This window comes from Paramisgurnus dabryanus, chromosome 4, assembly GCF_030506205.2.
Source record: "Paramisgurnus dabryanus chromosome 4, PD_genome_1.1, whole genome shotgun sequence".
Taxonomy (NCBI): Eukaryota; Metazoa; Chordata; class Actinopteri; order Cypriniformes; family Cobitidae; genus Paramisgurnus; species Paramisgurnus dabryanus.
Genome location: NC_133340.1, coordinates 38,981,998 through 38,994,114, shown reverse-complemented (window position 1 = coordinate 38,994,114; position 12,117 = coordinate 38,981,998). Strand labels below are relative to the sequence as shown.

Below are 12,117 nucleotides of genomic sequence, written 5' to 3'. Positions count from 1 at the left end.
AACACATAATAATGTTGAAGTTTTTAATTTAGTGAGTCAAACACTATTTTTTACAGTTGTCTTGAACTTCTAATTTGCATGAACAGTTGACCCGCTTGCTAGTTTAAATTGTTAAAAACCAAAACACAAATGTAAATACATATTAGAAGAATATTGATAATGTATTATATTAAAAGATATGTCATGAATGTATCACAAAATACTTCATAATGTAAGATTACCCGGACAGCAAATATGTAGGAAATGTTAACTCGATTAATCAACACTAAAATATTTTACTAGCATATGTTACATTTGATTAACACTTACAATTAATTTGCAAGTTCAGAAATAACTGTGTTAATTTACCATAAAATAATTCCTAATTCTTGTTTCATTAATAAGATACAACTTCCACTGAATATAATCTGATGTTAACTCAATTCACAAACCACTCTGTTCATACTCCTCTCCTCCAAACTACTTAAAGCAGTAAGGAACGTTCATCAATGACATAGAGCGTATGAACTTAATCATTACTCTACACCTGATTCACGCTCAGAAAGAAGTATCAAAACTCATCATCGTGGTTTGGGAGACGCAACACTTTCGAAACACATTTCCTAGTTAAGAACTATAGAAATGATCCCTGAAAGTATAGTCTTAACCTTCCAACAGTCAAACCAGCCCGACTCTATTATAACACTCGCAGTCTCAGAGACGGTGATCACTAGTCGTTGACTGGGGACAGTATACTAAACAGCGAGGAGGAAGCACATAACTCGAAACAGTAGTATTTCCATATTATTTTATTATCTTAAGCCTTGTAACTAATACACAAACTAACTGATGTAAGTGTGTATAGGTAACAGGCATAAAAATAAAGAACAAGAACTAATAAAAGCATACATCAATATTCAACGCTTAAAAACAATACTTTACAACAATGCATATATGTGGGTTTAAAGCGTGGTCTTATTGTCGCAGTTAACGGTAGCACTTTACCAGGTCAAACATATAATTTAGATTATAGTAAAGCTGTAAATTAATTTTATTGTTTTAAAGTATGCATTTACCCATAATGCAGTTGGAAGGTCCGACCAAGCAACCAATAAAATAAGAGAATCTATGTTCCACAGAAAATCTGCTTAAAATAATGATTAGTGCGCAAAGTTTCAGCCTCTCTCTCAATATTATGGTATGTAGAAAAACTGATAATAAAAATTCATTGTATATGTGTTTTGAAGTTTGTTTTTTGGATTAAGGCGTTAAAAGCGTGCATTGGTACGTCTGTATTAAATGTCCTGAGGAAACTTGCACAGTCCACATTAAGTTCCGTCTACTAAATATAGTAATATGAACAACACACGTGCGCTTGGTGATTGTTAAAATTACTTAAGGTTATTTAAAAACCCCACAAATCTTCGATATAAACTCCAAATCTTAAAAACCCCACAAATCTTCGATATAAACTCCAAATCTTAATATTGCAGAACAAGTTTAATATCAGTTACAATCACATTCCCAATGTATTACAGTAAAATACAATCACGAACACATTTAACCTTGCTTAAGGACTAGGTTAACACTGCAATGCAATATTTACTATTTATATATCGGGTGATATACAGCATCTCGTTAAATATGAACAATTCTCTTAATCTATTATTAACATCATTACAAACTACTCTGATCAAACCTCTCTCCTCTACATCACTATAAAGCAATGTTGAACGTTCATCAATGATACTAAGCATATGAACTCAATCATTACTCTATATCTGATTCACGCTCAGAAAGAAGTTTCGATATTCTTCATTGTAGTTTGGGAGACGCAACACTTTCGAAACACATTTCCTAGTTAATTACTATAGAAATGATCCCTGAAAGTATAGTCTTAACCTCACACTTGCCAAACCAACTAGAGTCTAATCTCACAATAAGAGTCTCATAGACGGCAGTTCACTAGCAAAAGTGTCGCTGTGTTCGACTTTATGCAGAGCTGCGCAGATTGATCTGACTATGGCATCATAGTATCGCTCTCGCGATAGCAGCGCTTGCTACTTAAACTAGACTATTTATTTATTTATTATGTACTGTCATATTTTGTTATATCTCAAAAAAACACACTGTTCAAAAATATAATATCTTTTTTTAGATTTATTATCTGTTGTGAGATGTTATTTAAATAAGAAGTGGAAACCATTTCATAATAAATTTTAATATGAGACATTACCAAATTAATTTTTCCTTTTGAAACATTTGTAATTTTTATTTTTAAAAACAGTATATGGCTTCAACGGACTATCAAACTTCATTTAAATCACTTTAACGAAGCATTTTGCATGATACAGGAAATATTTTATTAAACATTACATTTGCATGAAACATTTCATTAACAAACTTTAGTCATTTGACAGAATTTCAGATCTTTATTTGTCAAGTGTTAGTTACAAACTTGCTCAGCTATTATTTGCTTTGGATGAACTTTTATAAAACAGACAATCTTGTACATTTGTGTAGTCAAGACAATTCATACCTGAACCTTAAAAAAAGAATAAATAATGTCAAAATTAATCTATATTAAATTAAGGCAATCCTCATCATACTTCATCAGTACCTCCTTCATGATATGGTTCAATAAAAAAATATTGATAGTTAACAGTAAATAACATTCATACTTTTTGCTTGTAATTAATCATAAAATAAGCTAAAATGCATCATTTCAAATGGAAAAATATATAAAGGCTATGAACTCATCCTGCTTAACAAATCTCCATAAAAAACTGCCTCTCTAAACTGCCTGCATGGCAACTATGTGCAACTATATGTGCAACTTCATGTGCAAATCTCATAGCAATTCATTTACAAGGCAGAAATATTATCCCTAGGTTGCATGCAGACAAGAATATATACGATTACAGAAGAACTAAATTTCAATCATGCAAAGATATGCTGGTACTACATGCAGTGCAGAATGCTGATCAGAACACAATCTCCTCAGGCTTGAAGATCAGAAGAAGAGGTAGCTCTCATGATAGATGCACTATGCCTTCTCTCTTAAACCTTTCCTGATATGTTTCTTTCTTGAGAAAGGAAAGCCACGTCTTTTATTCACCTGGTGAAAACAGAAATTAGACCTTATTACCACTGAGTATATGACATCATCATCATAGCTTTAAATCAACAGACATAAAACAAATTAGCCTATTAAATTTAAAGTCAACAAATATCTTCTCAAAAATGCATTAAATAGGGTTGTAGTGAAAGTAATGTGGAAGCATTAGCTTAGGGATACTTATCTGCCAGCCAGTTCCTTTTTCAAACATGACCTAAAGGAAGTGAAATGCTCTATAGCCTTGTAGCCCTGCAGGTATGATAAAAGAAACAGGGAACCAACAAATTTAGTTGACATCCTGTTATTCAACAGTAAATTTAAAAGTTAATTTTATAAATTAACACTAGGTGGCACTGTAGTTGCTGTGATGACCTCAGCATTCTACCTGCTGTACATATTAAAAAGCTGTAATTTACTCTGCAATCATTACTTTGATACAAAAAAAAATTAGTAACCCATGGCATCTTTAAAATCATGCACACTCACCCTGCCTCCACGGTGCAGCCGGTCCTTCATGATGCCAATAAATTCTTTATAACTCAGCTGATCATCATGATCCACGTCAAAAATCTTAAAGATGGTGTTGACCAGATGACGAGTCAGTTTCAGACCTGTGGCCACATACACAGCTCGAGCAAACTCGTCTGAAAAGAGAGAACAAGAAATATTCACAAGATTAAAAAATAGTACTCAATATAAATCATACACAAAATCCTCCTACATAATGTAAAGAACATTCTGTAAAAATATAACATTTATATCTTAAATACTGACTGAGTAAGATCATGTCAAAGACTGAAATGAAAGTGAAATCACTAATCTCAAATTCACCTTGTCCAATGGAACGACAAGCAAAGTTGTACATCTGCATGGCGATAGCAAAATCTTCCAGGTTATTGAGGAATTGAAAGAAGGATCTGAACTCCTCAAAGGTGATGCCCTGATCACAAAAAGGAAACAACAGAAATCTTTATATATGAGACATTCAATCTGACAAACAGCACCACCATCTATCGTTTCTGACGGCACATTCTGTTCCAATTCAAAAGATCAGCAAGTGATCTAACACTTATTCCAAAATCTTCTAAACCCCAGCGAATTTGCATGGGACAGGCAAATGCGAGGATGGTGACATATTCAGAAAGGTATCAGACACTGTGTCACTCATGCTCCTCTGCAGATGCATGTTCAGATATCGGAAAACCGCAAACACTGACAGACATGCGATGATGAAAGGCATGAGTCATTGTAAAGCACTATGCTGTAAACCTGTCAGCCTGTCTGAATGAGAAGCGAAAACAAACACGAACTCACAGACAGAAATCAAAGAGACATGAAGCGAGAGATAACAAGTGAGATCAACAAAACAATCTCTAAAGAACGATTGGAAATCTCTTCATTTTCCTTTCCCAAAACACAAATGAGTCCAAACGCTCAGTTCTCCAAAGTTAAGTGCTGCTGCTGCCTACACTCTTAAAAATAAACGTGCTACAAAAAGTTCTTCACAGCGATGCCATACCATTTTTGGTTCCCCCAAGAACCTTATAGTCTTAATGGAACCATACAGCCAAAAATGTTTCTTTTATGCCATTTTGTAGCACCTTTATTTTAAAAAGCTTAAATAAAGGATAATCAGGCAGTAAATATTCTAAACAAACTTGGGAACACGAGTTGTTAGATTTAGTTTACTTTTGGTTTAGTTCCAGTTCTGGATTAATAAAGCAACAAGAAGCAGTGGGTTACCAGTGCATTTTATAACAGCTAAGGGGCGTTGTTAGACACGATGCGAAGCGGAGTGCCTAAAACCCCCTTAGCTGTTATAAAATGCAATGTAACATCACTGCTTCGCGGGGGTTATTGCTTTTATAAAACGGTTACTTCATATGCATAACGTTAGCGGGATTTTGTAAAATAAAACACAAATAAGCTGTAATTATATTAGTACAAATATTAGTCTTCCGCCAAACAAAGTAGTTCCTCAGAATCAAGTGTGACTGAAACAGAGTGCAGTTCCCAACCAACACAGATGCAGCAAAGACACAATGAAAATAATATTTAAGACTGTGGTGTTTATTTTATAAACCAACATTCATCTAATTTATACATTAACATTTATATCGTGCAACTGTTGAAGTGACGATCAAATATGCTTGGAAGCATGCTGAACTCTTTCCCCGTCAGCGTTTATTTTTTTTTAGTTGACAGACCATCCGCTTTCAAACAACAACAACAACAAAAAAACATTTTATCCTACCTTCATTTGTTCTCTTATCACCTCTCAGATTTTTTAGCTAAAAGCGGGGATCATTTAATTTATGTGAATAACTTTTGTAAATGATCAGATTCAGAGCCTGATCAAAACACGCTGTTTTTAGTGTTGAGTTAATGTGTCAGTGTTTAAGTTGGGTAAGATCGCCACCCAGTGGATAGCGGAAATACGATTTTGAGTTAGAAACTCTTCAGGGAGCGTTTTCTCTTTATTGATTAGATGACTCAACAATATTTATTGACATTTATCTGGATATCGCCACAATTGTGCAATTGTATACAAATTAAAAATATGATTAAAGAGTGTGGTGTTTATTTTCATAAATCAGTACGCAGCAACAGTGGCTCAGTGACACTTCTGTAATGCGATCTGAACCGTGGGTTTACCGGTGTATTTTATCACGGCTTAGACCGCGTTTCAACCAATCAGAATGAAGAACCAGAACTGCCCGTTTTACAATTTAAGTTAAATTCTGTCTTTAATTGTTTGATTGCGCTCGAGATTTGGCACTCAAGCTGGAAAACCACAAAACACCATAAAAGTGAGTTGAGGGTCTGGTCCGTGGGAATTAGAGTAAAGTCATTCTAGCCAAATGTACAAACTGCTAAGGGGCCCCAAAACCTGATACCCTCAACACAAACAGATCCCTCAGCTGAAGACTGCATGGGAAAGAGCTGAAAGTGAGCAGTCAGGCATGTAGAAACCTACATCAATTGACCATTTTCAGAAGAACAGCATATACACATGTACACACTCCCCTACACAAATACAGCCTCCCCAAAATGTTTTAGACACATAATCCTCACAAATTTGAATACATGGGTAGAATTTCATTTTAAGTGGCATTTGCAAAGAAATTATACTTATTATTTTATTTTTGCAATAATATTAGCATTACTAACAATTTTATAATGAATCTAGATTGCTCTAAGGGCAGACATACACTTTGCGATTTCAGCAAGTCATGTCCAAGCACCAACTCAAATTCGCATGCGATATACAGCTGAAGCTCACAAATGATGTGCTCGCACTATATGGTCTAATTTTCGAGCTGCGACTTGCTGCTCAGACTGTAAGTCTGAAATAAACACGTGTGACACCCCCGAATACAAAAGTGTGTGGTTGTTTGCCTGTTTCTAAAGAAACCTGCATGCATTCCCGGGTAACGCGTTTTCTTTGTCATGTGCAGTGCATTAAAGTGTGCAGGTGTACACACAGCACCAAATGATTAGTGCAGGCACTCGTGTTTAGAGTAGGGCAGTGTGTCAGTTTTGTACTGTATGTGGGTATATACACAGGTGTAGGTGGCAATATGCACACCGGATGGACAAGGCCAAAATAAAAGAAGAAAAAGAAACACACAAAGAGAATAAGTCTGACTCCTTTTCGAGCAATAGATGGATTTATGTTATTAAAGTATGTTAAATCAAACTGTTTGTACACTGTAAAAAATTACTCTGGAGGGTGTTAAATTTAACCCATGAAAATTAGTTATAATTTAATTAAGTATATAAGCTAGCAAGTAAAATAAAAAATAATGGGTATATTCTACCTTCACTATCCAATTTTTAACAGTAATAACTGCAATACTAAAAAAATAAGTAACATATACCCCAAAATATTGGCCTTAGCACCGCAAAGTGCGCATGAATCAACATCCAGGCGGGACTCGAGTCACCATTTTTTCATATCATATCGGCGGGAGAACTGCGGTTTGTTGACAGGTAAGTTTTTATTTAACTTGTTGATATCATCATGAATGGAAATGTTAAGTTGGTTAACTGTAAAATCTACCAGAAGTTTAGTCATTTGCGTGCTTCTCTGTCTCTGTTGTTGACAGATTGATAGGTTAGAATATGTCATTCAGTTTAGCTTTGATTGAAACATCGCCCAGTTCTTGCACCTGCGAATACGAATAAATATCCATATTTATGATTAAAATATTAACTTCCATTATTATTATTTACATGTCTGAATCTCGTGAACAGCGGAGCTGCTCAATATGAGTGGTTGAACTTGAGCAAGCCACGTGACGAGAGAGAGCAGCGGACGGTTGATGTACGATACAGACGGGAGGGCGTCGAGCAGACAAACAAACAACGGTAAAGCTGTCGATGCTAGATAATTACTGTAAAAGTTTTCTTGCATTTATCTGTTAATATATTGAGTTTTGTTTTAGAAGGGATCCATTTATGAAGCCATTTTATTATTATTATTATTATTATCATTTACGGATATATACTTAACGTTGCCTTTCGCTTTTTAATGTCTGTTCAAAAAAGTATTTCGGAGTTCATATGTTATATATGAGACTTGTATATGAAGTTGAATCACTTAAAATTGAATGTAAGTACTTCTTGTTAGTGTTCAATGTTTTATGCACGTGTACTGTGAGTTATAGCATAATATGAAGTTGTATTTTTGCACTTAATAAGTTTTAAATGAAGTTGAAATGTTTGTTTGTATCGATATAGCATGCTAGTCTACTGAGGTAAATGAGATCAGTTTTTCCTCTCATATTATTGTCTTCTTTAATTTTCTAATGATAACGTGAAGAACAGTATTTAGGAATCTTGCTTTTAATGGTTTTTTAACATCTCATGAAGCCTTGGTTTATTTTGTTTTATGAAATAATATGTTCAAGAAGCTTTATGTAAAACTATGATATGTTGTATTTCACTTGAAATGTATTGGGGTTATTATACGTCCAATAATTAGTTTTAAATGTTTACAGAATGTTATTTGGTCAATAAAGCAAGCAATTTATGCAATCTTGTGCATGACTATTTTCTTATTCAACCCTCTCTGAATAAGTAATATGTAATGTTTCTTAATGGCTTATCATTATTAATAATAATTTAATAGATCTGTGCCTTAATACCAATAGGGTTAATGTTATTCATTTTTTTATAAGTAATTAGTTATGAAAAAAATAGGTAGACCTTACCTAATTTTTTTTACTTTATCATAGTAATTAAATTTAGGTACTTTTTAATCAAATATATAGGATATAATTTACTCAAACAAAGTGAGTGCAAATTGTTACAACAATTTTTTTGAGTAAATTCTATAGGTTGTTTTTTACAGTGTATAGATTAATCAAAATGCTTCTTTATTGACTTCGTTATGTCTTTATATATAGCTTGAAACAAAATAAATAAATATATAAAAAATAAAACATGTCAGAAATTCATCCGATTGTCCGACTGCCAGTGCAGAGAGGTTAATCGCCTCTTGTTCTCCCTGTATGATGTGCAACAAAGACACATGACAAAGCTCAAGTTTTGCCCGACTCAGCTCAGTGTACGCCCCACTTGAATCAGTTCATCCAGGGATATTTCGTTATTTTAAACAGGGATGTTTTCCAATAAGTTCAACAACTTGAAAATGTCTTCATCCTGTCTTTGTTTAAACATGGTAATTTAGAAAAAGTGTTACAAACAAATCAACACATTTTTGCATTGAAACTATTTATTTATTCCATTACCATTTGCACAATTGTAAACTCCAAATACTGCATGGAATCTTAGCAGGTTGAAAGAAATGGGATTTTACTTTTTTCGAACCTGATTGGTCTAAACAAAAGAAGAAAAAACACAAAAGTTAAAAGAAAAAAACACAGTTTTTCAATATTTTACTATGTTCTTACCTCAGCTTAGATTAATTAATACATACCTATCTTTTTTTTCATTGCATGCACTTTTAATCTTTGTACAGCGCTTCTTGAATGTGTTAGCATTTAGGCTAGCCCCACTCATTCCTATGGCTCCAAACAAATGTTTTATTTTGTGCCACCATACTTACTCGTGTAACTACTAATGTAACAGTCTTTAAATAGGGAAAACATGGAAGTGTTTGGTGGCATCTAAATTTATCCCTGTTTGGAGCCATAGGAATGAATGGGGCAAGGTTAAATGCTAACACGCGCATTCATTTTTTCAACGCATTCACGACGCACTGTACAAAGATTAAGTGAACACATTGAAAAAAGATGTATTAATTTGTCTAGGGTGGGTTGCACCAACAAGGATTAAATTAAGCAGAGTTTAGAGCTAATCTAGGGTTTGTTGATCTCAGTTTAATTTTAATTCGAGTTGTGTTGCACCACTTAAATTTAAACACAGATTAACAAATCTTAGATTAAAACTTTAAACTGTATTAAACCCTTCATCTGCGATTTATTTTGTCCGCCATGTTGAATTTTCCGGTGTTAATAAACAGCAACAATGTTGACGTTGTCATTCAAAAAGGAAATAAACAGTTTATGCAGGCAAAGGTAATGTAATTTTTCATTATTTTGATTTTAAATCACCTACATACGCCGGTAGGCTAATCTAAAGGTCTGATTCATATAAAAACATTTGACAATCTTTTAAAACAACTGTATTGATTAACAGATCAAGAAATATTGTGACAGGAAATATCGCAAAGCTCAGATATTGTGATATAATGAAAAAGATGTGTCGACGCATTTGTCATGAAGCGCCACCATGTGTCCGATCATTCACTGTCGTTCGCCTGACTGGAGCGCGCGTGACAGAGGAGAAGCACATACGAGCATCGCTGTCAGCGGTGCTGTTAATAATATTTTTGAGCTGCCAAACACACTTTGTTGAGACGTTATAATAAACGCATCTTTGAATAGCGCCACCAAGCTCGCGGTATGTGTTTCTAATCATTCAACCAGACATTTAATTGTAAAAAAAACATATTTAAACCTCCTCATATGCAAGTTTAAAGTTAATCCCTCACTGAGATTTAAAACAGAGTTTAAAGTAATGGAGCAACAGGATTAAAGATAATCTAGATTTACTGTAAGATTTAAACCTGGATCAAAATGACAGTTTAAATTTAAACCTGTTTATTTTTAAACAGGTTTAAAGTTTGGTGCAACGGAATTATTAAATAAGCTTTGATTTAAACCAGATTTAGGCTTAATCCTTGTTGGTGCAACCCACCCTAAGTCTTACTTTGAGGTAAGTTAGACTTAGACATAGTAAAATATTGAAAAAATGATGGCGTTTTCTTTTAAAGGAATAGTCTACTCATTTTCAATATTAAAATATGTTATTATAAAACGTAGCGCTTTTCTAAGCGGACTTAAAAGAGGAACTATATTGTATGGCTTAACAGCACTTTTGGGAGTACTTCACCTCGCCTGAAAAATCCGCTCCCCTTCTCCCTCTCATAATGGTAGAGGGAGGGTGTTACTGCACCGAGTCGAAGTACTCCCAAAAGTGCTGTTCCACCATACAATATAGTTACCCTTTTAAATCCGCTTAGAAAAGCGCTACGTTTTATTTTGTACCACCAAACTTGCTCGTATAACTACTCGTCTTAAATAGGAAAAATGTTTATGTGTTTGGTCACTTTTAACTTATCTCTTAGTGGTACCATTGAATGAATGGGGCTAAGCTAAATGCTATCGAAGTGTCGCAGCGCGTCCTAGCGCTTACGTGCACGCACTAAGATGATAGAGGGATGTATCAACTTTTCTTAGTTAAGGTAATAACATATTTTAATATTGAAAATGAGTAGACTATTCCTTTAAGCTAAGCAAAGTTGGCAGAAAAACAGATTATCCTGGCATAGACAAAACTCAAAAGTGGGAACTGTTTGTACACTACAGAGTCTGCACAAGTGATTATCAGGACCTGTTTCATCTCTGTCATTATAAATTCTGTTTAAGATATTTTTTCTCAGTTTAAATATGTTGGACAATTTTATGCAACCATAAAATGTTTATTATGATGATTTTCATTTATGCTTCTCCAGATGTTTTGGCCTTGTGTTTTTGGTGTATCCAAGTTAGTATAACCACATTCACACAGCACATTGGCCCCCACAAAATTTCTGTAAAATTGGCAGAAAGGCTTCTGTGTGAACACAGACGCCTGTAAATGTTCTGGGATTGCTCTCGTAAAGAGGACCTATGGCGCTTTTCCATTGCATAGAACCCCAGGGTTTGGTTTAGGTCGGGTCAGCTTACTTTTAAGGGGTTTTCCACTGGGTGCAGTACGTAGTACCCGATACTTTTTTATTATAACCTCCGTCTGAGTTCCAAGTGACCCGAGCTGATACCAAAATGTGGCACAAAAACACTTTAGATCACTGATTGGTCTGAGAGAATCGTCACTACCAGCGCCATCGTTATAATGTAAAAGATTAGCTTTACCCTCATGCTAGCTTGCGCTGTCTCGAGTAAACCTGTCGCCATCTGTGCTTTGATATAATTCCCCAAACTCCCTTTTTTCCCTCTTTTCAGAAATAATCTACTCTAGAGAGACTTTGTTGGTATTGATTCTTTGCGGAAGTCTAAGATAATTGAGAGAACTGGGCCTGGGATAGGCAATTACATTTAACTGCAAAGTGTGAGTTTGACACTTGCATAATAAATAAACGTAAGACTATAAAGAGGGAATGCCATCTGCAGGATGAAAGGAGGAGTAATGTAATGGGAGTAGTGGTAATTGAGTAATGAGACTTTAAGATTCAACTGCAGTTTACATGGAAGTGTCAAACACTAAACACTTCCCATCTGCTGATAAGGACGAGAAGCATTCAAAGGTAAATGACGTGTCAAGATGGGAATGTGTTTGTGTGTACTTGGAAATAGTTTGGGGACAAATTTGTCTGCAGAAATTGCCTAAATACAACATTTACATGGATGCATTTGGCAGATGCTTTTATCTGAAGTGAATTTCAGTGTCACTTGTGTTCCCTGGGGTACAACAGTTGCTTGAAGTGGTGA

The 12,117-nt window shown here is 34.6% G+C and overlaps 1 protein-coding gene and 2 non-coding genes across 7 annotated transcripts in view; all 3 read right to left on the bottom strand.

Annotated features, from left to right (window-relative positions):
• Window positions 1–429: 429 nt before the first annotated feature.
• LOC135736156 (small nucleolar RNA U3) lies at window positions 430–644 on the bottom strand. The gene has a single exon (XR_010527810.1). It is a non-coding gene; the product is annotated as a small nucleolar RNA U3 (small nucleolar RNA).
• A 1,018-nt stretch (window positions 645–1,662) lies between these two features.
• LOC135736159 (small nucleolar RNA U3) lies at window positions 1,663–1,878 on the bottom strand. The gene has a single exon (XR_010527813.1). It is a non-coding gene; the product is annotated as a small nucleolar RNA U3 (small nucleolar RNA).
• A 397-nt stretch (window positions 1,879–2,275) lies between these two features.
• micu3a (mitochondrial calcium uptake family, member 3a) overlaps window positions 2,276–12,117 on the bottom strand; it is a 39,627-nt gene continuing 29,785 nt past the window's right edge. For 4 of the 5 annotated variants that reach the window (XM_065254498.1, XM_065254502.1, XM_065254499.1 and 1 more), the window contains 4 exons: window positions 3,929–4,037; window positions 3,584–3,741; window positions 3,282–3,346; window positions 2,276–3,100 (listed from right to left, as the gene is read on the bottom strand). In XM_065254498.1, the coding sequence (XP_065110570.1) occupies window positions 3,094–3,100; window positions 3,282–3,346; window positions 3,584–3,741; window positions 3,929–4,037 (339 nt within the window). In that variant the 3' untranslated portion in view covers window positions 2,276–3,093. Of the gene's footprint in view, window positions 3,101–3,277; window positions 3,347–3,583; window positions 3,742–3,928; window positions 4,038–12,117 lie in introns of those variants that run through there. The other variant, XM_065254501.2, reaches the window with a different exon arrangement.